The 27664-nt window shown below is 53.7% G+C and overlaps 2 protein-coding genes across 8 annotated transcripts in view; both read left to right on the top strand.

The window, feature by feature from the left end:
- Nucleotides 1-9366, top strand: part of ZC3H4 (zinc finger CCCH-type containing 4) — a 49559-nt gene extending 40193 nt beyond the window's left edge. For 6 of the 7 annotated variants that reach the window (XM_063801956.1, XM_009435891.5, XM_063801957.1 and 3 more), the window contains 4 exons: nt 902-1263; nt 1467-1810; nt 4250-4501; nt 5724-9366. In XM_063801956.1, coding sequence (XP_063658026.1) covers nt 902-1263; nt 1467-1810; nt 4250-4501; nt 5724-7237 — 2472 coding nt within the window. In that variant the 3' untranslated portion in view covers nt 7238-9366. The remainder of the gene's footprint in view (nt 1-901; nt 1264-1466; nt 1811-4249; nt 4502-5723) is intronic. The other variant, XM_063801958.1, reaches the window with a different exon arrangement.
- Nucleotides 9367-24820: 15454 nt separating this feature from the next.
- TMEM160 (transmembrane protein 160) lies at nt 24821-27579 on the top strand. Its single transcript, XM_003316463.7, has 3 exons — nt 24821-25079; nt 26773-26865; nt 27233-27579. Exons 1-3 carry the CDS (start codon nt 24872-24874, stop codon nt 27496-27498), a joined length of 567 nt encoding a protein of 188 aa, XP_003316511.3. The 5' UTR covers nt 24821-24871; the 3' UTR covers nt 27499-27579.
- Nucleotides 27580-27664: the final 85 nt, after the last annotated feature.

Raw genomic sequence — 27664 nt, 5'->3', positions numbered from 1 at the left:
AAATGCCACTGCATCGTTCACTTTGTTTTGTTTTTGTTTTTTGAGATGGAGTCTGGCTCTGTCGCTCAGGCTGGAGTGCAGTGGCGTGATCTCGGCTCACTGGAACCTCCGCCTCCCAGGTTCAAGCGATTCTTCTGCCTCAGCCTCCTGAGTAGCTGGGATTACAGGTGCCCACCACCATGCCCGGCTATTTTTTTTGTATTTTTAGTAGAGATGGGGTTTCACCATGTTGGCCAGGCTGGCCTCAAACTCCTGACCTCAGGTGATCTGCCCGCCTCAGCCTGCCAAAGTGCTGGGATTACAAGCACGAGCCACCACGTCTGGCATTATTTATTTATTTTTGAGACAGAGTCTCCTCTGTTGTCCATGCTGGGGTGCAGTGGTGCGATCTTGGCTCACTGCAGCCTCTGCCTCCCATGTTCAAGTGATTCTCCTGCTTCAGCCTCCTGAGTAGCTGAGACTACAGGCGTGTACTACCATGCCTGGCTAATTTTTGTATTTTTAGTAGAGACGGGGTTTTGCCATGTTGGCCAGACTGGTCTTGAACTCCTGGCCTCAAGTGATCCACCCACCTCGGCCTTCCAAAGTGCTGGGATTACAGATGTGAGTCCCTGCGCCCGGCTGAATCGTTCACTTTAAATGGTTAAACAGTATGCTTTGTTATGTGTATTTTGCCATAGAGCAGGAATGGCCCCCCCCTCCACCAGCTGGTCCCCGAGAGTGGAGCAGAGAGGTGGCTGATGATGATTTTTGCTACAGAGCCATTGTGGTCTTTATGCCTTTAGATCTCAAGGTCCTTGTATTATGGACTTTTCCTCATAAACTTCAGCTCTCAGACCTGGAGAGGTCCGTTTCCATCCTGACCCCGTCCACACCTTCTTTTGTTCTTTCTCACCCGCAGATGTTGGCCGATGATGCAGAAGCAGGTGCTGAGGACGAGAAGGAGGTGGAGGAACTGAAGAAGCAGGGCATCAACCCCCTGCCCAAACCGCCCCCTGGTGTGGGCCTCCTGCCCACCCCTCCTCGGCCCCCTGGCCCGCAGGCTCCAACCTCTCCCAACGGCAGGCCCATGCAGGGTGGCCCCCCGCCCCCTCCCCCTCCCCCTCCCCCACCGCCCGGGCCCCCTCAGATGCCCATGCCGGTGCATGAGCCACTGTCCCCGCAGCAGCTGCAGCAGCAGGACATGTACAACAAGAAGATCCCCTCCTTGTTTGAGATCGTGGTGCGGCCCACGGGACAGCTGGCTGAGAAGCTGGGTGTGAGGTGAGTGCCCTGGACCCCCGTGACAGGCAGTGGGCGCTGTCCTGGGCCCAGCCAGGCTCCTCTTGTTAGGGCAAGCCTGGCTGTGGGGGAGTCCTGGTCTGGGGCCCATGACCTTCGGCTCTGCAGCCCTCCGCCTCTCTTCTGGGGTGTGGCCACTGCCCTCCTCGGCAGCTTCCGTCACAGGCACCTTTTCCCTCTTCTAGGTTCCCTGGACCCGGTGGACCCCCAGGGCCAATGGGCCCTGGGCCCAACATGGGACCCCCAGGGCCAATGGGCGGTCCAATGCATCCTGACATGCACCCGGACATGCACCCTGACATGCACCCGGACGTGCACCCGGACATGCACCCCGACATGCCGATGGGCCCTGGCATGAATCCTGGCCCACCCATGGGCCCTGGCGGCCCTCCAATGATGCCCTACGGCCCTGGAGACTCCCCACATTCTGGAATGATGCCCCCTATCCCGCCAGCCCAGAACTTCTATGAAAACTTCTACCAGCAGCAGGAGGGCATGGAGATGGAGCCCGGACTCCTGGGGGATGCAGGTATGCGGGGCTCCAGGTGTGGCTGCCTGGGGCTGCAGGCTTTACCCAGTGGAGCAGAGTTGGGGAGATGTGATTTTTCTTCCTTCGTCCAAGTCTCTTTGAAAGCATGACTCCATCTCTGTCCCATTTAATGGTTGAATGTTTTCAGTGACATAAGATGTAGTATTCTGTTGAAGAAGAAAGGAGTATTCTGTGTATTACCAATATAGGTTATTTCTTTTTAATTTTGCAAGCTGTGCCTGGAATCGGAAGCATGGGAAGTTAGAGGGACGAGTGTGCAAGGGTGTGAGGCTGAGAGGCTGGTGGGCCCATCAGGACTCAGTTAGTGGCCTGGCCAAAACCATCTCTTTCCGGGCAGTTCTCGGCTTGGAGCAACCAGTGTCCACCCCAGGACTCTGCGGGTTCTGTGCCCATTACCGGCCGTTTTCCTGCCTTTTTTTCCTTTTGCATTGGTAACAAATGTCCAGTGAGCAGAGGGGTTTAGATGACGCTGCTGCAGCCATAGGAGATGTGGTGTGCAGCCCTCTGGAGGAGGGCCAGGCACGAGAGGCCACCACTGTCCTCGCTCAGTTGCATCTTGGTGGAAAGAAGCAGGTGGCAAGCGTGTAGATAGAGGAGTTGGCTCCTTTCAGCATTGGCCATTCTTAGAAGAAAAGGTGGGGAACCGTGGCGGTGGGCCAGAAGGCTCAGTGCCTCGGTGGGGATAGTCACAAAAGTCAATTTGAGAAGTGAAGCGGCACTCACAACGTGAGGAATGATGGGACCTCCGAGGGCAGCGGGTGGGGGCACTGTGTTGAACTGGGGGAGCTGCTGTGGCAGCTGCTGGGGGCTGTTCCTGGGCAGAGGCAGCAGGGCGGCCACTGGAGTGCAAGGCAGGGCTTTGAGGTTTGGACACGGCGCCATGGGGGCAGTGGGAGCCCCGTGTTTGTTTTGCAAGGTGGGCAGGAGCGGCATTGAGGATGGGGCGCTGGACGTGGGGCATAGTCACTCTAGGGTGCCTGCCCCTCCGACGGCCATGTGGAAATTTTGAGGGGGTGGTTTAAGGGGCATCGGGAGAGGCCCAGGCTAGAGATCAAAATGTGAACGTGGGCTTTGGCTTTAGGTGGTGCATGGACCTGGGAGAGCAGGTACTTGGGTGAGAGTGGGTGCTTTAGAAAGACGAGAAAAACAGGCTGCCACAGTAGGTACTGGGGTTCTCAGCTCCTCCCCCTTCAACAAATGCGTCTGAAAGGTGCATGGGAAAAGCTCTGCTGGCGGGGCACGAGAAGTCCGTCACGTTGGTAGCAGTAGGTGTCTCTAGAGTAATCCCATTTCATAAAATCCTCCCTCTAACACGTATGGTCAGTGGTTTCTGGTGTGTGCACAGACTGTGTGTGAAGGGGGACCCTCGGCTGTCTGGTTCATGGAGTGGGTCCCAGCTCTGCGCTGGGATGTGTCATAGAGCAGGCTGGCCCATCAGGTTCACTTCACGAAGTTGAAATTAATGTAAGCTAAGTTACAAGTGCACTTTTCTAGACACCACTTTTTAAATGCTCAGCTGCCCCAGGAGGATCTAGGCAGCCACATGTTGCCCTGCAGATCTAGAACATTTCCATCACTGAAGAGTGTTCTGTGGGGCAGCACTGACTCCAGACGCCGCCCCCCCTGTTTCGGTGACTCGCTGTCGCCCATGCTCACATGTGTCACACACGCAACACGCAGGAGGTGTCGCCGAGCCTGCCCTCCCCTCTACACCTGCTGCGTCCCCACGTCAGCCTGTGCCGCTGCCCACAGCTCTTGGCTCAGGCACTGGGGGAGTGTGTGGGGTGAGGTGGCTGGTGCCAGTGCCCACGCTGCGGGACGTGGAGGCCCCGTGCTTCCTGAGACACCCCCTAATGCTGTGGAGTGGGCAGGGAGGCACTCTGGAGCTGCTGTTGACCTGTGGCCAGAGCAGCACTTGGGCCCATTTCATTCTCTTTTCCTGGCTTTTAGTGTTGAACATGGTCAAGTTCACTATGAGATGCATGGTGTTTCCTTACTGATTGTTAGAAAGAAACCGTGCAACTCCTGTCCATCCAAAATAATTAAACAAGTACAGGAAAGAGTACAGGATCCATCCCTGGCCTCTCCAGAATCTGTGTTCCAGAGGGACTGTTTCTGTGTGTCTTTTCAAAGCTTTCTCCTTGCGTCTTACAAACGTACATCCAATGTTCCATCCTGTTTCCACCTCATAAGCGTTTGCCCGCATCACTCAACCCTCTCTGTGAACCTCATTCTTCATGTAGGCGGGGCTACCCATGGGCCGCTCCGTTCCCCTAAGACCTGGGGAGGGCAGGCAGGGGCAGGCTGTGCGTCCTTCTCCATCGCCATCGATGTGGGTTTGCAGTGAGGGGCAGGGGGGCTGGAGTTGGCACCTGGAGGCCCTTCCCGACATGAACCCTCGGTTCTTCCCTGCCACAGAGGACTACGGGCACTACGAAGAGCTGCCAGGGGAGCCTGGGGAGCACCTCTTCCCTGAGCACCCTCTGGAGCCCGACAGCTTCTCTGAGGGAGGGCCCCCAGGCCGGCCGAAGCCAGGCGCCGGTGTCCCTGACTTCCTGCCCTCAGCCCAGAGGGCCCTGTACCTGAGGATCCAGCAGAAGCAGCAGGAGGAGGAGGAGAGAGCGAGGAGGCTGGCTGAGAGCAGCAAGCAGGACCGGGAGAATGAGGAAGGCACGTGTCCGCCCCAGGGGCCGGGGCACAGGCCCCGGGCCGCTGTGCAGGGGAGCGGCGGTGGTGGGGTGTTCCAGGTTGGGTTTCCTGTCGGGAAGGAGCCCATGGCTAGGGAGGACCCCTGTCCAGGGCCATGAAGCCGGGCTGGAGCTGCTGCATGTTCCTGAGAAAACTGGCAGTCAGGGGTGGCTTTCTGTGTTGGGTTCAGGAGAGACCCTGATCCAATGGAGTAGGGTGGAGGGCTGGTTCCTGGAGGAGACAGTGGCCAACAGGATTGACCGCCTGTGCCCTGCCAGAGGAGGCTTTAGGGAGACCCTCACAGCCCCCGTTTTCCTACCGTGTTCTCAAGGAGCCAACAAACAAGAGATAGTCATTGAAATTAACCAGTAATAATCATAGTCACGAGCCACCGAGTCTCAGTTGCTGCATGGTTGACTTAGTGGTGTCCACTTTGGGGTAAAATGACAAGTGGTGTCTAGATCCTGAAGCCAGAGGCCACAGGTGGCCCTGACTGTAGCCCAGGAGCCAGTGGGACAGCAGGAGGAGGGGCCGCTCCCCTGATGGCCCAGGCTGTACTGGCCTAGGTTTTGCTTGAGCCCACGTCTGAGTCTGCCCAGCCGGCCCTGCCTCTTATCAGCTGGTGACTGCGGTTGGTCCACACCAGCCCCTCCCTGGGTTATGGGGACATCACGAGCCGGTTTGGGGTCAAGTGTCTCTGAGCCCCAGGCCCAGCCAGAACTGAGTCAATGGTGTCTGCTACCAGGACCTCCAGAAAGAGGTGCCCACAGCTGGACTTGCCACAGTGGGGGCTGAACCAGCCCGGAGGTGGGCGGAAGGAAACAGCAGAGCTCTGGGTTAGGAGTCCCAGCCCAATCCTGGCCCTGACTCCAATGTAACGGCACCGTGCTTGTGTTTTCACATCTGTCAAATGGGCATGATAGTATCACTACCTCCTGGGGTGGTTGTGAGTTATTTAAATAAAACAAACTACTTAGTGCAGTGCCGCCACTGAGGAGAGCTGGGGAGCATGGCATAAACCAAGCGCCTTAGCTCTCTGCGTCTCCTCAGCCGCCCACTGTGGGGAGGGAGCCTTAGAGAGGAGGACCTGAGGTTCTGAGAGGCACAAGCAAAGGAGCTGCTCACGGTGGGCTGCTGTGGGATCCAAGAGGGTGGGTGGTGGATGCGCCCACTCACTCCTCCCTGCTCCTCTGTTCTTTCCCAGGTGACACCGGAAACTGGTACTCAAGTGATGAGGATGAGGGTGGAAGCAGTGTCACCTCCATCCTGAAGACCTTGAGGCAGCAGACGTCCAGCCGACCCCCAGCTTCAGTTGGGGAGCTGAGCAGCAGTGGGCTGGGGGACCCCCGCCTCCAGAAGGGACACCCCACAGGAAGCCGGCTGGCTGACCCTCGCCTCAGCCGGGACCCCAGACTCACCCGCCATGTGGAGGCTTCTGGCGGGTCTGGCCCAGGTGATTCGGGACCCTCCGATCCTCGGCTGGCTCGCGCCCTGCCCACCTCCAAGCCCGAAGGCAGCCTTCATTCCAGCCCTGTGGGCCCCAGCAGTTCCAAGGGGTCTGGGCCGCCCCCAACGGAGGAGGAGGAAGGGGAGCGGGCCCTGCGGGAGAAGGCCGTGAACATTCCCCTGGACCCACTCCCCGGGCACCCTCTGCGGGACCCACGGTCCCAGCTGCAGCAGTTCAGCCACATCAAGAAGGACGTGACCCTGAGCAAGCCCAGCTTCGCCCGCACCGTGCTCTGGAATCCCGAGGACCTGATCCCCCTACCTGTCCCCAAGCAGGACGCAGTGCCCCCCGTGCCCGCGGCCCTGCAATCCATGCCCACCCTGGACCCCCGGCTGCACCGCGCTGCCACGGTAGGGCCCCCCAACGCCCGGCAGCGCCCGGGCGCCTCCACGGACTCCAGCACACAGGGCGCCAACCTCCCCGACTTTGAACTTCTGTCTCGCATCCTCAAGACGGTCAATGCCACCGGCTCCTCAGCCGCCCCCGGTTCCAGCGACAAACCCAGTGACCCCCGGGTGCGGAAGGCCCCCACCGACCCTCGGCTGCAGAAACCCACAGACTCTACGGCCTCCTCCCGGGCTGCCAAGCCCGGCCCTGCTGAGGCGCCCTCTCCCACCGCCAGCCCGAGTGGGGATGCCTCCCCACCAGCCACCGCTCCCTACGACCCCCGCGTGCTGGCGGCCGGTGGACTGGGCCAGGGCGGAGGGGGCGGGCAGAGCAGCGTGCTGAGCGGTATTAGCCTCTACGACCCGAGGACTCCCAACGCGGGGGGCAAAGCCGCAGAGCCGGCTGCTGACACGGGTGCCCAGCCCAAGGGTGCTGAGGGCAATGGCAAGAGCTTGGCCTCCAAGGCTAAGGAGCCCCCGTTCGTCCGCAAGTCTGCCCTGGAACAGCCAGAGACAGGGAAGGCCGGTGCTGATGGGGGCACCCCCACGGACAGATACAACAGCTACAACCGGCCCCGGCCCAAGGCCGCTGCAGCCCCCGCTGCCACCACCGCCACCCCGCCCCCCGAGGGTGCCCCACCCCAGCCCGGGGTGCACAACCTGCCCGTGCCCACCCTCTTCGGGACGGTGAAGCAGACACCCAAGACGGGCTCAGGAAGCCCATTTGCTGGGAACAGTCCAGCCCGCGAGGGTGAGCAGGATGCGGCATCCCTGAAGGATGTTTTTAAAGGCTTCGACCCCACGGCCTCCCCCTTTTGCCAGTAGTGTCCAGCCAGAGCTGTGGCTCCAGCCACCCTTCCTAGGGTGGTATTCAGGGCAGCACCCAGGGTGGGGAACTTGGGGGCAAGGGGAGGCAGGCTGGGTGTTCCTTTTTTCTTTTGCTTTCCATCTCTTTTTTAAAGTAGTACTTTCTTTGAGATTTATAAATTGTATATAACCATCTTAAGTTCTGGTCAGTGTGGCGGGCTCAGGGGCTCCTGCTGAGCAAACCGACTCATGCCCGCAAACCTGTGAACTGTCGCCAGTGCCTGGCCGGGCCTTGCTGGAGGCCCAGTGGGTTTTCTGGGCAAAGCATGGCCCCTTTTCCCCAGGACAAAGGGAACAGTTGGTGTCTGGGAAGGTATTGAACGCTCCTCACCCTGTGCCCGAAGAGACCCGGAACCAAGACCATGGCAGGGCCTGCGTGGAAGCAGGTCCAGGCGTTTCTAGAACCCTAGGGTGCACCATCACTGTCTTCAGTGCAGGGTGTGACAACCCACTCAGGAGACAGTGACAGTGAAAAGGTATTAAGGAAAAAGCCCCCAGCGGCACTATGGGGGCTCCCTGGCGCATGCCTGCTCCTGTCCCTGGATTATCACACGTGCCCTCCCTGCCACCCTCCGTCTAGAGCAAGCGGATGCCCCTGAGCCTGCAGCAGAAGCCTCCAGAGTGAGAACTGGACCCAAAGGTAGTGGGGGCCGGTGTGGGGCAGAGTCCTGAAGAGCCACCTCTAGGAGGCAGCCCCTAGGAGCACGCACGTTCTGTCAGTATTACCCGACCTGTCCTATCAGGGCCACACCTTCCTTGCCCACACCAGGGTCTGTCCTGGTCCTCAAGCCACGCACCCGCTATGCCTGCACTGCAGCCCAGCCCCGGACAGCTCCAGGATCCGTGCAGTGGCTGCGCCGCCAGGCCCCAACAATGGGGACCCTGGGGTGGCTCCTGGCCAAGTGTTCTCTGTTTTCCTCGCACCTCCTTACACTGTGTGACCTGCAGGGCATGAGGTATTGATGTGTTCGGATTTCCTCTCCCAAGCCAGCAGATGCAGGTGTTCAAGGTGTGTTGCTCTGTGGGATTTGTGGACACTTAAGAAGCGGACTGAGTGGGAACCCTGCAGCCAGGGGATGGGGAGCTTCTGCTCCCCCCATGCTCCCACCCTGGCTGAGGGCCAGCCTCATCTGCAGAGCCCTGGAGGAGGCCCACCTATGGACACAGCCTGGGAGATGGGCGCAAGGGGTGCTGGGGGAGGCCTGCTATCCTGCCTCTGGGCCACTTGAGGGGCCTCAGGAAGTGTGTGCTTGTGGCTGCATCTGCCCGTCTCCTTGGCCCACCATGTGGCTGCAGGCCAATCTCTTCATTGCTGACCATGAAGAGACCTAGTTACCTGCCAAGGGATTCCCCTTCCCTCCTCCTCAGGGTGGGGTGAACAAGGCTCCTATCCTACCCCACCCCAAAAAGAGAAAAATGAAAAACTCATAGTTTGGAGCCAGGAGGCAGGGTGTCCTATAGGGCTGCACAGCCCTGAGGGGTCAGTGCTGGGATCTGGTTGGTTGGTTTGTCTTTTTGTCTTTTTTTTTTTTTTTTTTTTTTTTTTTTACACAATCATTAATGAGATTTGTCTTCAGCCACCAGTGTTGGCCTTGAAGCAGAGGGCACAGCCCTTGGTGTTTGTAAAATAAGTATGAATACACAGTGTGGCAGTGTTTTGGTTTTTGTTGTTGTTTTTCCTCTCCTTTTGAGAATTTTCTTTTGTAAAAGAAAATTAAATATTTTTTAAACCGAAATCTGTGGATGAAATAGAAGCTGGAGCCCTCCTCTTGGAATATTCAGCCTAAGAACCTCATAGGACTATGAATTCACCCGAAATTCTCCTTTGCCATCAGGCCGAGCTTTTAAAGAAAAATTGTTCTCTAACCAGGATTGTAACAAAAGTGTAAATACTGTTTCAGAGTTGAGAGTTGGTGGTGCAAATATGTATATAATGAACTGTATTTTTACAATGATCGCCGCATGACTATTTCACACCCTTTTTATACTCCATATCTGTCTTCCAGAAACGTCACCTGCCTTTCTCCTGTGGTCTCTTAATCCAATAATTGTATTACTGCCATTAAAGGATGCAGTTATTTTAAAAAGCTTGTGGGTCTGGTCTCTCCAGGCTGCCCCAGACCATCCCTTGCCCTGGGAATTAACGAGGGTGGAAGGTGGCTGGGGGGTGAAACAAGGACCTATTCTCTCAGCGGTCGGCCTCAGGGTAACATGAGGACACTGAGGGACAATTTGTGTCTCCAAACAGTGTCAGCTGTCCTCAATGGATGGCAGTAGATCACCTACTAGCAACATCCCAAGGTCCCTGAGCTTCTGTGCGGGCCACGCTCAGCATTTGGGATCCAGGGATGACCTGCACAGTCCTGGATCTGCCCCTGCAGTGCTCATAGAAAGACCATTAACACAGACAGGACAGCTGGGCTGGCTTCCAGGGACGGGACGAGCTTTAGCAGGCACCCTACCCATGTGATAGCCAGGGGTATCCTCTGAGGAGGGGTCTGTTGTGATGTTGGAACTTACTTTGAAATGCATCAACAAATATGAAGGATGGGTGGATAGATGGCTGAATGCATGATCAATACAGTTTGGGCGCAGTGGCTCACGCCTCTCATCCCAGCACTTCGGGAGGCTGAGGCAGGAGGATCGCTTGAACCCAGTAGTTCAGGCTGCAGTGAGCTACATCACCTTCCTGCACTCCAGCAGGCCAGGCAACAGAGTGAGATCCCTGTCTCTTAAAAAAAATAAAAAAGGCTGAGACCCAAACCCAGCAAACAAGATAGAGGGTTTTCTTGGAGTTTACATACAGGGGAGAGAGTCCCTCAGCAGCAGGATGGGCAGAAGAACTGCAACAGCTTTAAAAACGCATGCAGTTGGCCAGGTGCGGTGGCTCATGCCTGTAATCCCAGCACTCTGGAACGCTGAGGTGGGCAAATCACGAGGTCAGGAGTTCGAGACCATCCTGGCCAACATGGTGAAACCCCCCCCATCTCTACTAAAAATACAAAAATTAGCTGGGTGCGGTGGTGGGCGCCTGTAATCCCAGCACTTTGGGAGGCTGAGGTGGGCGGATCATGAGGTCAGGAGTTTGAGACCAACCTGGTCAACAGGGTGAAGCCCCGTCTCTACTAAATACAAAAATTAGTCAGGTGCGGTTGTGGGCGCCTGTAATCCCAGCTACTCTGGAGGCTGAGGCAGGAGAATCACTGGAACCCAGGAGGCAGAGACAGTGCCACTGCACTCCAGCCTGGGTGACAGAGCAAGATGCCGTCTTGAAAAAAAAAAAATAGAGCTGCAAGAGTGGACCATGTTGCTCAGGAAGTGCATGCAGCCTGAGGAACATCTCCATTGGAGGAAGGTATGGAGGCTGAGGGAGGGCAGAGATGGCCACCAGCACCAGGATGTGGTCGAGCTTTCCACAGCCCAAGGTTACCTGGACACTGGGACCAACAACTGGTGCCAGGTGCTCTTTGAGTACCTGCCCTGATCCACTGCCCAGATTCTACAGGTGTTAACTGTTTCCTGTATTTTCTTGTTTTTTGTTTTTCTTTTCTCTTTTTGTGGCAGGGTCTCAATCTGTCCGCCAGGCTGGAGTGCAGTGGTGCTATCTTGGCTCACTGCAACCTTTGCCTCCCCAGTTCAAGTGATGCTCCTGCCTCAGCCTCCCGAGTCACTGGCACTACAGGTGTCTGCCACCACACCAGCTAATTGTATTTTTAGCAGAGATGGAGTTTTGCCATGTTGGCCAGGCTTGTCTCAAACTCCCAACCTCAGGTGATCCACCCGCCTCAGCCTCCCAAAGTGCTGGGATTACAGGTGTGAGCCACTGTGCCTGGCCGGCTGATTGCATTTTCTAAATTCCATTTTGGCATTCCATTGGTATTAGAGCCCCAGGGCTGCCTACGTATCTCCACAGACTGGGTGGCTTAACATGACAGAAATTTGTTCTAGAGGCCAGAAGTGCACCATCAAGGTGTCCACAGGGCCAGGCTGCCTCTGAGGCTCTAGGGAGAATCCTTGCTTTCCACTCCTGGCTTCTGGTGGCCATGGACAATCCTGGGCTTGTGGTGACATCGCTTCAATCTCTGCCTCCATCTTTTCCCAGGGCTTTCTCCTCTGTGTCTGTGTCTTCTGTCTCTTAGAAAGACTCAGTCGGGCGCGGTGGCTCACGCCTGTAATCCCAGCACTTTTGGAGGCCGAGGTGGGCGGATCATGAGGTGAGGAGATGGAGACCAGACCATCCTGGCTAACACAGTGAAACCCCCTCTTTACTAAAAATACAGAAAAAAACAAATTTAGCCAGGTGTGGTGGCAGGCACCTGCAGTCCCAGCTACTCAAGAGGCTGAGGCAGGAGAATGGCGTGAACCCGGGAGGCGGAGCTTGCAGTGAGCCGAGATCATGCCCCTACACTCCAGCCTGGGCAACAGAGCGAGACTCCATCTCAAATTAAAAAAAAGACTCTTCACTGGATTTAGAACCCAACCAAGTAATCAAGAGTAATCTCATCTTGAGATCTTTCATTAAATATCCTGTTTCCCAGCCAAGTGTGGTGGCTCACGCCTGTAATCTCAGCAATTTGGGATGCAAAGACAGGAGGATTGCTTGATGCCAGGAGTTCAAGGCCAGCCTGGGCAACATAGGAGGACCCCATCTCTACAAAATACAGGAAAAATTAGCTGGGTGTGGTGGGCGCACCTGTAGTCCCAGCTACTTGGGATGCTGAGGCAGGAGGATCCCTTGAGCCTGGGAGGTCAAGGCTACTGTGAGCTGTGATCACACCACCACACTCTGGCCTGGACAACAGTGAGAGCTTATATATATATATTTTTTAAAGACCCTGTTTCCAAATACAGTTCATTAGTTCATTTACAGGTTCCAGGGCTTAGGATGTAGAAATATGTTTTGGGGGACAACAATTAACCCTGTTACCCTGCTTTTTTTTTTTTTTTTTTTTTTTGAGATGGAATCTCACTCTGTAGCCCACGCTGGAATGCAGTGGCACGATCTCAGCTCACTGCAACCTCTGAGGCGGGCAGATCACCTAAGGTCAGGAGTTCAAGTCCAGCCTGGCCAACATGGTGAAACCTCGTCTCTACTAAAAATGCAAAAATTAGCCAGGCATGGTGGCAGTCGCCTGTAATCTCAGCTACTTGGGAGGCTGAGGGAGGAGAATTGCTTGAACCCAGGAGGCGGAGGCTGCAGTGAGCTGAGATCACACCACTGCACTCCAGCCTGGACTACAGAGTAAGACTCCGTCTCAAATAAATAAATAAAAATAAATAAAATTATTACATCTGAACCATCATTCCATCTACTTTCTTTTCTTTCCTTTTATTGTTTTTTCTTCACCCTCCCTTCCCCACCCTTCTTCCTTTTACTTTCCTCTGTAGACTTCTCACATCCTCACAACTATATCCATTGTTGGGTTTCATAACTGTATTCTCTGTTGCCACTGTAACAAATGACCAAAAACCTAGTGGCTTAAAACAACACAAATGTATTCTACTTATTTATTATTATTTATTTATTTATTTTTGAGACAGAGTCTTGCTCTGTCGCCCAGGCTGGAGTGCAGTGGCATGATCTCACTGCAACCTCCATCTCCTGAGTTCAAGCAATTCCCCTACCTCAGCCTCCCTAGTAACTGGGATTATAGGCACCCACCACCACGCCCAGCTAATTTTTGCATTTTTAGTAGAGACGGGGTTTCACCACGTTGGCCAGGCTGATCTCTAACTCCTGACCTTGGGTGATCTGCCCACCTCAGCCTCCCAAAGTGCTGGGATTACAGGTGTAAGCCACCGCACCCGGCCACAAATGTATTCTCTTACAGTTCTGAAGATCAGAAGTCTAAAACCAAGATGTAGCCAGGTGTTGTGGCTCACATCTGTAATCCCAGCACTTTGGAGGCCAAGGTGGGAGGAGCTCTTGAGCCCAGGAGTTTGAGACCAGTCTGCACAACATGGCAAGATCCTGTCTCTACCAAAAAATCCAAAAATAGGGCCGAGCATGGTGGCTCACACCTGTAATCCCAGCACTTTAGGAGGCCGAGGCAGGCAGATCACAAGGTCAAGAGATTGAGACCATCCTGACCAATGTGGTGAAACCCTGTCTCTACTAAAATTACAAAAATTAGCTGGGTGTGGTGGTGGGCACCTGTACTCCCAGCTACTCAGGAGGCCGAGGCAGGAGAATCACTTGAACCTGGGAGGCGGAGATTGCAGTGAGCCGAGATCGTGCCACTGCACCCCAGCCTGGCAACAAAGCGAGACTCCGTCAGAAAAACAAACAAACAAAAATTAGCCGGGTATGGTGGTTCACTCCTGTAGTCCCAGCTGCTCCAGAGACTGAGAGGGGAGGGTCACTGGAGCTGGGGAGGTCTAGGTTGCAGGGAGCCATGCTCGCGCCACTGCACTCCAGCTTGGGTGACAGAGTAAGACCCTGTCACAAAAATACAAATTAAAAAAATAAAACAGCAGGGTGCAGTGGCTCACACCTCTAATCTCAACACTCTCAGGGCGGAGGTGGGTGTATGGCTTGAACCCAGGAGTTTAAGACCAGCCTGAGCAATATGGTGAGACCCCCAACTCAACAGAAAATACAAAAATTAGCTAGGTGTGGTGGTGCATGCCTGTGGTCCCAGTTACTGGGGAGGCTGAGCCCTGAAAGCCGAGGTTGCAGTGAGCTGAGATGAAGCCACTGCACTCCAGCCTGGGTGACAGAGTGAGACCCTGTCTCAAAAAATTAATTAAAAGTAAAAAATAGGCCAGGCGGGGTGGCTCAGGCCTGTAATCCCAACACTTTGGGAGGCCGAGGCGGGCGGATCATGAGGTCAGGAGATCACGACCATCCTGGCTAACAGGGTGAAACCCCGTCTCTACTAAAAAAATACAAAAAAATTAGCTGGGCGTGGTGGTGGGCGCCTGTAGTCCCAGCTACTTGGGAGGCTGAGGCAGGAGAATGGCATGAACCCAGGAGGTGGAGTTTGCAGTGAGGGGAGATTGAGCCACTGCACTCCAGCCTGGGTGACTGAGCAAGACTCTGTCTCAAAAAAAAAAAGATAATAAAAGTAAAAAATAAAATAAAATAAATACATTAATAAAACGAAAATGTCAGCTGGGTTGTGTTCCTGCTCAGGGGACTCGGAGGAGAATTCATTTCTTTATCTTTTTTCAGCTTCTGGAGTTGGCCTGCATTGTTTGGTTCAGTGTAATGAAGAATTTAACCTTCCCCAAAGAGAGGTAAGACCTTTGTCCTCAGTGCCTTTGAGGTCATCTCCTCTAAATCTCTGGAATGTCATTCCTGTTAAGATTATCTTGGTTTACCTATCAGCCTTGGGCCAACTAGGCTAGTAACAATGTGACTCAGGGTGGGGCCCTGGGGTCACAGGGTATCAGCTGACCTCTGGAAGGGCTGGCGCCTGAGGTCACCTCAGTCTCACGGAGGACGACTGGGTTTACGTGTCTCAGGGGTAATGGTTCTGGACAGTGAGGCTTCCGAGAGCTTCCCTGGTCGACAAAGCTCCACATGTACCGTCACACACTGTTGCTGGGTAAAGTGAGCGCTGTCCACATTCCATGGGGACAAGAGGGCTGGAAGCCTCAGGATGGGACCCCGCCCCCAGGCTCTGCCGAATGCCCGTCTTCCCTGGGCTGATTTTCACCTGTATTCTTGCACTGTAATACACCATAACCGGGAGCATGGCAGCTTTCAATGAATTCTTCTTTTTTTTTTTTTTTTTGAGATGGAGTCTCTCTCTGTTGCCCAGGCTGGAGTGCAGTGGCGTGATCTTGGCTCACTGCAACCTCCGCCTCCCGGGTTCAAGCAATTCTCCTGCCTCAGCCTCCCAAGTAGCTGGGACTACAGGCGTGTGCCACCATGCCAGGCTAATTTTTTTATTTTTAGTAGAGATGGGTTTTCACCATGTTAGCCAGGATGGTCTCTATTTCCTGACCTCATGATCTGCCCGCCTTGGCCTCCCAAAGTGCTGTGTTTGCAGGCGTGAGCCACCATGCCTGGCCTTTTTGTTTGTTTTTTGAGACAAGAATCTCTTTCTGCTTCCCAGGCTGGAGTGCAGTGGTGTAATCTCAGCTCACTGTAACCTCCGCTTCCCAAGATGAAGCGATTCTTGTGCCTCAGCCTCCCAAGTAGCTGGGACTACAGGCATGTGCCACCACACCTGGCTAATTTTTGTATTTTCAGTACAGACAGGGTTTCAGCATGTTGGCCATGGCAGGTCTTGAACTCCTGGCCTCAAGTGATCTGCCCACCTCAGCCTCCCAAAGTGCCGGGATTACAGGCATGAGCACTGCACTCTGCCCAGTTCCGTGAATTCTGCTAGCAAATTAGCAAACCTGTAGAGTAGCTCAGATTACAGGTGTGTGCCACCATGCTCTGTTGGCAGAGATTGCAGTGAGCCGAGATCATGCCATTGCACTCCAGCCTGGGCCACAAGAGTGAAACTCTGTCTCAAAAAAAAAGAAAGAAAGAAAAGAAAACAACATATCCAAACTTAAATACTGAGAAACTTCATAAAGTTTGTTGCATTAGGGAGAATGTCCTAGTCTCAGAAATCTGCAAGCATCTCAAAACCAAACAAAAAAAGCCATTCATTTTCTATGTTAAGGGGGCTTTGCAGTCTGGGAAGGTTGGGCAGATGACAGGGACTAAGCCGACTGCATCATTCAACAGGAAATAGGGCTATGTGAGGTCAGGCAGTTCTCAGGATAAGCTAATGAGGAGGCACCTTCCACATTTCATTGCTTGCTCAGACTTGAGGGTGAGCTAGAAGTTCAGGGGCCCATGGAAGGAGATAAACCTGACTCAAGTTTGCTCTAGGCAAAGCAGCAGTCAGATGGGGGCAGCTAGGCTAGGCAAGGTGGCTCATGCCTATAATCCCAGCACTTTGGGAGGCTGAGGCAGGAGGATCGCTTGAGCCCAGGAGTTTGAGATTATCCCAGGCAATGCAGGGAGACCCCGTCTCTACAGAAAATGAAAATAAAAAACAAGAAAAGGGCAACTGTGAACCCTTGATCAGAAAAAAATGTTAAAGCCAGGTGTGGTGGCTCATGCCTATAATCCCAGCACTTTGGGAGGCCTAGGGTGGTGGATCACTTGAGGTCAGGAGTTCAAGACCAGCCATGGCCAACATAGTGAAACCCCATCTCTACTGAAAATACAAAAAATTAGCTGGGTGTGATGGCGGGCGCCTGTAGTCCCAGCTACTAGGGAAGCTGAGGCAGGAGAATCGCTTGAACCCGGGAGGCAGAGTTTGTAGCAAGCTGAGATCTCACCATTGCACCCCAGCCTGGTCAACAACAACGAAACTCCATCTCAAAAAAAAAAAAAAATTAGCCTGGCATGGTGGCACATGCCTAAAATCCCAGCTACTCAGGAGGCTGAGGCAGGAGAATTGCTTGGACCCGGGAGGCAGAAGTTGCAGTGAGGTGAGATGGTGCCACTGCACTCCAGTCTGGGCGACAGAGCAAGACTCTGTCTCAAAACAAACAAAAAACGAAATGAGGTTTCATTTTGTTGCCCAGGCTGGTCTTGAATTCCTGGCCTCAAGCCATCCTCCCACCTCAGCCCCCCAAAGCACTCGGATTATAGGCATAAGCCCCTGTGCTCAGCCTCGAGGATCCTCTAAATGTGCATCTGGTAATGTTGCTCCCCAGCTTAAACCCACCAATGACAGGAAGATGTTCCAGAGCCCTCCACTGCCCCTTTGGACCTTGGCTACAAAGCCTGCTGGGCCAGGCTCCTCTTAAAATCAGCTCCTTTATCTTTCACTAAGTAAGGCTTGGATTGTTTTTTTTCTTTTCTTTTTTTTTTTGAGACGGAGTCTCACACTGTTGCCCAGGCTGGAGTGCAGTGGCACGATCTCGGCTCACTGCAAGCTCTGCCTCCCGGGTTCACGCCATTCTCCTGCCTCAGCCTCCCGAGTAGCTGGGACTACAGGCGCCCGCCACCATGCCCGGCTAATTTTTTGTATTTTTAGTAGAGACGGGGTTTCACCGCGTTAGCCAGGATGGTCTCGATCTCCTGACCTGGTGATCCGCCCGCCTCGGCCTCCCAAAGTGCTGGGATTACAGGCGTGAGCCACTGCTCCCAGCCGTTTTTTTTTTTTTTTTTCTCTTTTTTTGAGACAGAGTCTCACTCTGTCACCCAGGCTGGAGTGCAGTGGCCTGAACTCGGCTCACTGCAAGCTCCACCTCCCGGGTTCACGCCATTCTCCTGCCTCAGCCTCCTGAGTAGCTGGGACTACAGGCGCCCACCACCATGCCCGGCTAATTTTTTTCGTATTTTTTAGTAGAGACGGGGATTCACCATGTTAGCCAGGATGGTCTCGATCTCCTGACCTGGTGATCCACCCGCCTCGGCCTCCCAAAGTGCTGGGATTACAGGCATGAGCCACTGCACCCGGCCGTTTTTTTTGTTTGTTTTTTAAGATGCAGTCTCGGCCGGGCATGGTGGCTCAAGCCTGTTAATCTCAGCACTTTGGGAGGCCGAGGCGGGCGGATCACGAGCTCAGGAGATCGAGACCATCCTGGCTAACACCGTGAAACCCCGTCTCTAGTGAAAATACAAAAAAAAATTTAGCCGGGCGTGGTGGCGGGTGCCTGTAGTCCCAGCTACTCAGGAGGCTGAGGCAGGAGAATGGCGTGAACCCGGGAGGTGGAGCTTGCAGTGAGCGGAGACTGTGCCACTGCACTCCAGCCTGGGCGACAGAGCGAAACTCCGTCTCAAAAAAAAAAAAGATGGAGTCTTACTCTGTCGCCCAGTCTGGAGTGCAGTGCAGTGGCACTATCTCAGCTCATTGCAACCTCAGCCTCCCAGGTTCAAATTGTCAGGCCTCTGAGCCCAAGCCAAGCCATCACATCCCCTGTGACTTGCACGTATACATCCAGATGGCCTGAAGTAACTGAAGATCCACAAAAGAAGTAAAAATAGCCTTAACTGATGACATTCCACCATTGTGATTTGTTCCTGCCCCACCTAACTGATCAATGTACTTTGTAATCTCCCCCACCCTTAAGAAGGTTCTTTGTAATTCTCCCCACCCTTGAGAAGGTACTGTGTGAGATCCACCCCTGCCCACAAAACATTGCTCTTAACTTCGCCGCCTATCCCAAAACCTCTAAGAACTAATGATAATCCACCACCCTTTGCTGACTCTCTTTTTGGACTCAGCCCGCCTGCAGCCAGGTGAAATAAACAGCCATCTTGCTCACACAAAGCCTGTTTGGTGGTCTCTTCACACGGATGCGCATGAAATTTGGTGACGTGACTCGGATCAGGGGACCTCCCTTGGGAGATCAATCCCCCGTCCTCCTGCTCTTTGCTCTGTGAGAAAGATCCACCTACGACCTCAGGTCCTCAGATCGACCAGCCCAAGAAACAACTCACCAATTTCAAATCCGGTAAGCGGCCTCTTTTTACTCTTTTCCAACCTCCCTCACTATCCCTCAACCTCTTTCTCCTTTCAATCTTGGTGCCACACTTCAATCTCTCCCTTCTCTTAATTTCTATTCCTTTCGTTTTCTGGTAGAGACAAAGGAGACACGTTTTATCTGTGGACCCAAAACTCTGGCGCCGGTCACGGACTGGGAAGGCAGCCTTCCCTTGGTGTTTAATCATTGCAAGGACGCCTCTCTGATTATTCACCCACGTTTCAAAGGTGTCAGACCACGCAGGGACGCCTGCCTTGGTCCTTCATCCTTGGTGGCAAGTCCCGCTTTTCTGGGGGAGGGGCAAGTTCCCCAACCCCTTCTCTGTGTCTCTACCCCTTCTCTGCTTTTCTGGGGAAGGGACAAGTACCCCTCAACCCCCTCTCCTTCACCCTTAGTGGCAAGTCCCGCTTTTCTAGGGGTCAAGAACCCCCAATCCCTTATTTCCACACCCCAACCTCTTATCTCTGTGCCCCAATCCCTTATTTCCATGCCCCGACCCCGCTTCCCGCTTTTCTGGAGGGTAAGAACCCCTGAACCCCTTCCCTCTGTGTCTCTATGCTCTCTTTTCTCTGGGTTTGCCTCCTTCACTATGGGCAACCTTCCACCCTCCATTCCTCCTTCTCCCTTAGCCTGTCTTCTCAAGAACTTAAAACCTCTTCAACTCACACCTGACCTAAAACCTAAACGCCTTATTTTCTTCTGCAATGCTGCTTGACCCCAATACAAACTCGATAGTAGTTCCAAATAGCCAGAAAATGGCACTTTGAATTTTTCCATCCTGCAAGATCTAAATAATTCTTGTCGTAAAATAGGCAAATGGTCTGAGGTGCCTGACGTCCAGGCATTCTTTTACACATCAGTCCCTTCCTAGTCTCTGTGCCCAGTGCAACTCGTCCCAAATCTTCCTTCTTTCCCTCCCGCCTGTCCCCTCGGTCCCAACCCCAAGCGTTGCTGAGTCTTTCTAATCTTCCTTTTCTACAGACCCATCTGACCTCTCCCCTCCTCGCCAGGCCAAGCTAGGTCCCAATTCTTCCTCAGTCTCCGCTCCTCCACCCTATAATCCTTTCATCACCTCCCCTCCTCACACCCGGTATGGTTTACAGTTTCGTTCTGTGACTAGCCCTTCCCCACCCGCGCAGCAATTTACTCTTAAAAAGGTGGCTGGAGCTAAAGGCATAGTCAAGGTTAATGCTCCTTTTTCTTTATCCCAAATCAGATGGCGTTTAGGCTCTTTTTCTTCAAATATAAAAATCCAGCCCAGTTCATGGCTCGTTTGGCAGCAACCCTGAGACGCTTTACAGCCCTAGACCCTAAAAGGTCAAAAGGCCATCTTATTCTCAATATACATTTTATTACCCAATCTGCTCCCGACATTAAACTCCAAAAATTGGAATCTGGCCATCAAACCCCACAACAGGACTTAATTAACCTCACCTTCAAGGTGTACAATAACAGAAAAAAAGTTGCAATTCGTTGCCTCCACTGTGAGACAAACCCCAGCCACATCTCCAGCACACAAGAACTTCCAAACGCCCGAACCGCAGCAGCCAGGCGTTCCTCCAGAACCTCCTCCCCCAGGAGCTTGCTACATGTGCTGGAAATCTGGCCACTGGGCCAAGGAATGCCCGCAGCCCGGGATTCCTCCTAAGCCGCGTCCCATCTGTGTGGGACCCCACTGAAAATCGGACTGTTCAACTCACCTGGCAGCCACTCCCAGAGCCCCTGGAACTCTGGCCCAAGGCTCTCCGACTGACTCCTTCTCAGCTTGGCGGCTGAAGACTGACGCTGCCCGATCACCTCGAAAGCCCCGTAGACCATCACAGACGCCGAGCTTCGAGTAACTATCACAGTGGAAGATAAGTCTGTCCCCTTAATCAATACAGAGGCTACCCACTCCACATTACCTTCTTTTCAAGGGCCTGTTTCCCTTGCTTCCATAACTGTTGTGGGTATTGACAGCCAGGCTTCTAAACCTCTTAAAACTCCCCAACTCTGGTGCCAACTTAGACGATACTCTTTTAAGCACTCCTTTTACTTATCCCCACCTGCCCAGTTCCCTTATTAGGCCGAGACACTTTAACTAAATCATCTGCTTCCCTGACTACTCCTGGATTACAGCTACATCTCATTGCTGCCCTTCTTCCCAATCCAAAGCCTCCTTTGCGTCCTCCTCTTGTATTCCCCCACCTTAACTCACAAGTATAAGATACCTCTACTCCTTCCTTGGCAACCGATCATGCACCCCTTACCATCTCATTAAAACCTAATCACCCTTACCCTGCTCAATGGGTAAGGCCTTTTAAGCCTATAAACTCTCCTTACAATTCCCCCATTTTACCTGTCCTAAAACCAGACAAGCCTTACAAGTTAGTTCAGGATCTGTGCCTTATCAACCAAATTGTTTTGCCTATCCACCCTATGGTGCCAAACCCATATACTCTCCTATCCTCAATACCTCCCTCCACAATCCATTATTCTGTTCTGGATCTCAAACATGCTTTCTTTACTATTCCTTTGCACCCATCATGCCAGCCTCTCTTCGCTTTCACTTGGACTGACCCTGACACCCATTAGGCTCAGCAAATTACCTGGGCTGTACTGCCGCAAGGCTTCACAGACAGCCCCCATTACTTCAGTCAAGCCCAAATTTCATCCTCATCTGTTACCTATCTCAGCATAATTATCATAAAAACACACGTGCTCTCCCTGCTGATCGTGTCCAATTAATCTCCCAAACCTCAATCCCTTACAAAACAACTCCTTTCCTTCCTAGGCATGGTTAGTGCGGTCAGAATTCTTACACAAGAGCCAGGACCGCACCCTGTAGCCTTTCTGTCCAAACAACTTGACCTTACTGTTTTAGCCTAGCCCTCATGTCTGCGTGCAGCGACTGCCGCTGCTTTAATACTTTTAGAGGCCCTAAAAATCACAAACTATGCTCAACTCACTCTCTACATTTCTCATAACTTCCAAAATCTATTTTCTTCCTCATACCTGACGCATATACTTTCTGCTCCCCGGCTCCCTCAGCTGCACTCACTCTTAAGTCCCACAATTACCATTGTTCCCGGCCCGGACTTCAATCTGGCCTCCCACATTATTCCTGATACCACACCTGACCCCCATGACTGTATCTCTCTGATCCACCTGATATTCACCCCATTTCCCCATATTTCCTTCTTGCCTGTTCCTCACCCTGATCACGCTTGGTTTATTGATGGCAGTTCCACCAGGCCTAATCGCCACACACCAGCAAAGGCAGGCTATGCTATAGTACAAGCCACTAGCCCGCCTCTTAGAACCTCTCATTTCCTTTCCATCGTGGAAATCTGTCCTCAAGGAAATAACTTCTCAGTGTTCCATCTGCTGTTCTACTACTCCTCAGGGATTATTCAGGCCCCCTCCCTTCCCTACACATCAAGCTCAGGGATTTGCCCCCACCCAGGACTGGCAAATTAGCTTTACTCAACATGCCCCGAGTCAGGAAACTAAAATACCTCTTAGTCTAGGCAGACACTTTCACTGAATAAGTAAAGGCCTTTCCTACAGGGTCTGAGAAGGCCACCGCAGTCATTTCTTCCCTTCTGTCAGACATAATTCCTCAGTTTAGCCTTCCCACCTCTATAGAGTCTGATAACAGACCAGCCTTTATTAGTCAAATCAGCCAAGCAGTTTTTCAGGCTCTTAGTAATCAGTGAAACCTTTATATCCCTTACGGTCCTCCGTCTTCAAGAAAAGTAGAACGGACTAAAGGTCTTTTAAAAACACCTCACCAAGCTCAGCCACCAACTTAAAAAGGACTGGACAATACTTTTACCACTTTCGCTTCTCAGAATTCAGGCCTGTCCTGGGACTGCTATAAGGTACAGCCCATTTGAGCTCCTTTTTATTAGGCCCCAGTCTCATTCCAGACACCGGACCAACTTAGACTGTGCCCCAAAAAAACTTGTCATCCCTACTATCTTCTGTCTAGTCATACTCCTATTCTCCGTTCTCAACTACTCATACGTGCCCTGCTCTTGTTTACACTGCTGGTTTACACTGTTTCTCCAAGCCATCACAGCTGATATCTCCTCGTGCTATTCCCAAACTGCCACTCTTAACTCCTGAAGTAAACAAATGATCTTTGCTGGCAGGACTATGCTGAATCTCCTTAGGCACTCTCTAATCAGATGTCCTGAGTCCTCCCAATTCTTAGACCTTTTATACCTGTTTTTCTCCTTCTCTTATTCCATTTAGTTTTTCAATTCACACAAAACCGTATCCAGGCCATCACCAATACTTCTACACAACAAATGTTTCTTCTAACAACCCCACAATATCACCCCTTACCACAAAAATCTTCCTTCAGCTTAATCTCTCCCACTTTAGGTTCGCACGCCGCCCCTAATCCTGCTTGAAGCAGCCCTGAGAAACATCGCCCATTCTCTCTCCATACCACCCGCCAAGACTTCAACACTATTTTGTTTTATTTTTCTTATTAATAAAAGAAGGCAGAAATGTCAGGCCTCTGAGCCCAAGCCAAGCCATCGCATCACCTGTGACTTGCACGTATACATCCAGATGGCCTGAAGTAACTGAAGATCCACAAAAGAAGTAAAAATAGCCTTAACTGATGACATTCCGCCATTGTGATTTGTTCCTGCCCCACCTAACTGATCAATGTACTTTGTAATCTCCCCCACCCTTAAGAAGGTTCTTTGTAATTCTCCCCACCCTTGAGAAGGTACTGTGTGAGATCCACCCCTGCCCGCAAAACATTGCTCTTAACTTCACCGCCTATCCCAAAACCTCTAAGAACTAATGATAATCCACCACCCTTTGCTGACTCTCTTTTCGGACTCAGCCCGCCTGCAGCCAGGTGAAATAAACAGCCATCTTGCTCACACAAAGCCTGTTTGGTGGTCTCTTCACATGGACGCGCATGAAACAAATGATTCTCCTGCCTCAGCCTCACAAGTAGCTGGGATTACAGGTGCCTGCCACCATGCCTAATTTTTGTATTTTTAGTAGAGACGGGGTTTCACCATGTTGGTCAGGCTGGTCTCGAACTCCTGATCTCGTGATCTGCCCGCCTCAGACTCCCAAAGTGGTGGGATTACAGATGTGAGCCACCGTGCCTGGCCTGGGCTTGGATTTTATGAAGAGGAAAAGTAGGGGAGCTAGCAAGGGGGTTAAACTTAAGGAGGGAGTTCAAATGGACTGCACTGCATAGCCTGCAGGCTTGCAATGAATGTGAAGCTTTACATGGGATTAAGTGCAAATTGAAAATATTCCAGACACATTTTTCACATTCCTGGCTAGTGAAATGGTTTATGCTGATGAGAGAAGGCAAAGCTGAATCCCAGAATGGGTTAGGGCAGAGAAAACAAATCTGTCTTAAAGAGACAGACCTGGCCGGGCACGGTGGCTCACGCCTGTAATCCCAGCACTTTTGGAGGCCGAGGCGGGTGGATCACTTGAGGTCAGGAGTTCGAGACCAGCCTGGCCAACATGGTGAAACCCTGTCTCTACTAAAGATACAAAAATTAGCTGGGCGTGGTGGCGCATGCCTATAATCCCAGCTACTCAGGAGGCTGACGCAGGAGAATCGCTTGAACCCGGGAGGCGGAGGTTGCAGTGAGCCGAGATCGCACCACTGCACTCCAGCCTGGGCGACAGAGCAAGACTCAGTCTCGGGGCGGGGAAAAAAAAGGAAGGAGGGGAGGGAAGGGAGGGAGGGAGGGAAAAAGAAAGAGAAAGAAAGAAAGAAAGAAAGAAAGAAAGAAAGAAAGAAAGAAAGAGAAAAAGAAACAACCAAGAAACAACTACAATAGGTGTTCGGCATGTACTCCGTTAAAAAAAGATAGAATTAAAACTACAATTCCCAGCAGACATCTCGCCTGCGACTTCTGAAGATCGGCTTTCCCCGAGCGCAATGATCGCTGGGATTCGTAGTCCGGTACAAAATCAAGGAGGGACGGGCACTACCGGCCTAGATGACAGAGGAGGGAATCACTGCCATTCCGACCAATGGACAGTTCACACCGGACCTGAGTGGCGAGCGCATAGCCAATGGGTAAGCCATTCATCCTGAGTGACATGGGTTACAACCTACCGGAGGCCGGTGGGGCGGTACGGCGCGCGGCGGCCGTAGTGCGAATCATGGGAGGCGGCTGGTGGTGGGCTCGGGCCGCTCGCCTTGCCCGTCTCCGCTTCCGGAGGTCGCTACTGCCGCCTCAGCGGCCCCGGAGCGGGGGCGCCCGGGGGTCCTTCGCCCCCGGCCACGGTCCCCGCGCCGGGGCTTCGCCGCCCCCAGTGTCCGAGCTGGATCGTGCGGACGCCTGGCTCCTCCGAAAAGCGCACGAGACAGGTCGGTGGCTAGGGGTGGGGGCGGTGCGGATGGGACGGGGGTCCCGGGCTCGCGTGGGACCTTGATGGGGCGGGGGCTTCTGCAGGAAACGGGGCCCGGGCTCGGCTCCGAGAAGGGCTTCAGTGTGAGCGCACGGAAGCGCAGACTGCAAGAGCGCAGGTGCCCGCAGAGGGGATGGGTTTGCGGGGAGGACGAGGACCCCGGGTAACGGGGCGCCGTAGGGATTGGAGGGGGTGGTAGGGTTGCGCGAGGCAGCCTCGTAGAATCGCGCCTGCCGTGGGGAAAGGGGCTTCCAGGGAGAGCTTAGGGTCTGTGGAGTTGGGTACAAGATGGGTCCGTCCCGATTGCAGAGGCCACCACTGTGCAGAGAGCGGGAGTGTGGATCCCCGCAGAAGAGGGGGAAGTTCAGGATTGGAGAAGGGGACAACCAATCGGGAGAAAGCTCTCTGCTGATTGGAGGGGGAGGTGATCTAGGCTGCAGAGGGCGGGGCTTGTGACGGAGGCGAGGTCCAGAATGGAGCGGACTGGCCATGTTTTGTTTTTTTTTTTTAATTTTATTTTTTTAATGACGGTGTCTTGCTCTGTCACCGAGGCTGGAGCGCAGTGGCGCAATCGTAGCCCACTGCAGCCTTGAACTCCTGGGCTCAAGCTATCCTCTTGCCTCAGCCTCCTGCTTAGCTGGAGCTACAGGCATACACCACCGCACCCAACTATTTTAATTTATGTAGAGACGGGGTCTTGCTTTGTTGCCCAGGCTGGTCTGAACTCTTGGGCTCAGAGAATCCTCCTGCCTTGGCTTCCCAAAGTGCTGGGATTATAGGTGTGAGTCACCTCACCAGGCCAGGACCGGGCATCTAGATATAGGGTGTGGTAGGCTGTTTGTAAAGGACGTGAATGGTGACGGACGTGGATGGGATTGGCCCAGGCCATACTCGGTAGGAGATGGCGGCATTTGAAGGAAAAGAAGGGCGAGGCTGAAGAGCGGCCTGGATTAGGAAACAGTTTGTCCCAGAGTTCTGAGAAAGAAGTGAGTGGGTAGGCCGTGGGGGTACACGTAGAGGGAGGGGTTTGGCCAAGATGACTCCTCAGATGGAGGTTCTGCAACTTTGCCCCTAGATTGTCCTCCACATTCTGCAGGGACTATCTTGAATCCTTTATTTATTTTTTTTGAGACGGAGTCTCACTCTGTCGCCCAGGCTGGAGTGCAGTGGCATGATCTTGGCTCGCTGCAATCTCTGCCTCCCGGATTCAAGTGATTCTCCTCCGTCAGCTTCCTGAGTAGCTGGGACTACAGGCACGTGCCACCACACCCTGCTAATTTTAACATTTTTAGTAGACACAGGGTTTGACTATGTTGGCCAGGCTGGTCTCAAACTCCTGACCTCATGATCCGCCTGCCTTGGCCTCCCAAAGTGCTGGGATTACAGGGGTGAGCCACCACACCCGGCCCTTGAATCCTTAGTGTTACAGAGTTTGGGGGAGAGGGGCACTGAAGTGGAGGCCAGAGAGGATGTGGGGGGATATGGTTAGGTGAGGGGCTTCCTGGAAGAGGTGAGGATTTGGGATGGGCTTGCCTTGCGGCTGGATGGGGTGGCGTGAGCTGAAGGGAGGCCCCTCAGTTTGACTGGGCAAGGGGGATTGAGGAGGTAGGGTTGGGGGTGATGTTAATCCCCCCATGTCCCCCTCCCTCCAGCCTTCCTCTCCTGGTTCCGCAATGGCCTCCTGGCATCGGGCATCGGGGTCATCTCCTTCATGCAGAGTGACATGGGTCGGGAAGCAGCATATGGTGAGTGCAGACCCGCCCCCTCGCCGCACGGAACCAGAGAATGCAGAGCCCCTATCACCTGCCCTGGTGAGAGTAGACTCTCCTACCCCATCCCACTCCCAGTAGTAAGTATAGAACCCCCATTCTTCCCCCACCAGAAGACACCCCTCCCATAGGCACTAGGTCCATCTGAATGGGTGGCCCAGGACATGGCTATGGTCCCCTCCCCTCCGATCTGATTCTCAAAGATGCAGTCTAGCCCCTGGCACGGCCCTGCCTCTGTTCCTGTCTCCTCAACCCTGGCTTTGCTCCCAGACCATCCCCCACACCCCGGGATACCTTTTCATCCCCCGACCTTGGCCCTGTCGCTACCCTGCCTCTCCCGCAGGCTTCTTCCTGCTGGGCGGCCTGTGCGTGGTGTGGGGCAGCGCCTCGTACGCTGTGGGCCTGGCAGCGCTGCGAGGACCCATGCAGCTGACGCTGGGGGGCGCGGCCGTGGGCGTGGGCGCCGTGCTGGCCGCCAGCCTGCTCTGGGCGTGCGCCGTGGGCCTCTACATGGGGCAGCTGGAGCTGGACGTGGAGCTGGTGCCCGAGGACGACGGGACGGCCTCCGCGGAAGGCCCTGATGAGGCGGGTCGGCCGCCACCCGAGTGAGCGACACGGCCGTGGGGCCTGGCAGGCGCTGGACGACAGCGCCCGAGGACTGGGACATTAAACCTGACCTCCCCTCCTCCAGATGCAGAGTGCTGGTTCGTGTTCCTTGGGGAAGGGCGGCGAGGAGCGGACTAACTGGAGAGGCAGGAGGGCGGGAGGAGGGAGA

Source organism: Pan troglodytes, chromosome 20 (assembly GCF_028858775.2).
Source record: "Pan troglodytes isolate AG18354 chromosome 20, NHGRI_mPanTro3-v2.0_pri, whole genome shotgun sequence".
Classification (NCBI taxonomy): Eukaryota; Metazoa; Chordata; class Mammalia; order Primates; family Hominidae; genus Pan; species Pan troglodytes.
This window is presented reverse-complemented; position numbering and strand designations above follow the sequence as displayed.

Coding starts and splice junctions, on each gene's coding strand:
- TMEM160 (XM_003316463.7), top strand. CDS start 24,872: ATGGGAGGCGGCTGGTGGTGGGCTCGGGCCGCTCGCCTTGCCCGTCTC. Junction 25,080..26,772: donor CCGAAAAGCGCACGAGACAG/GTCGGTGGCTAG, acceptor CCCTCCCTCCAG/CCTTCCTCTCCTGGTTCCGC. Junction 26,866..27,232: donor GGGTCGGGAAGCAGCATATG/GTGAGTGCAGAC, acceptor CCTCTCCCGCAG/GCTTCTTCCTGCTGGGCGGC.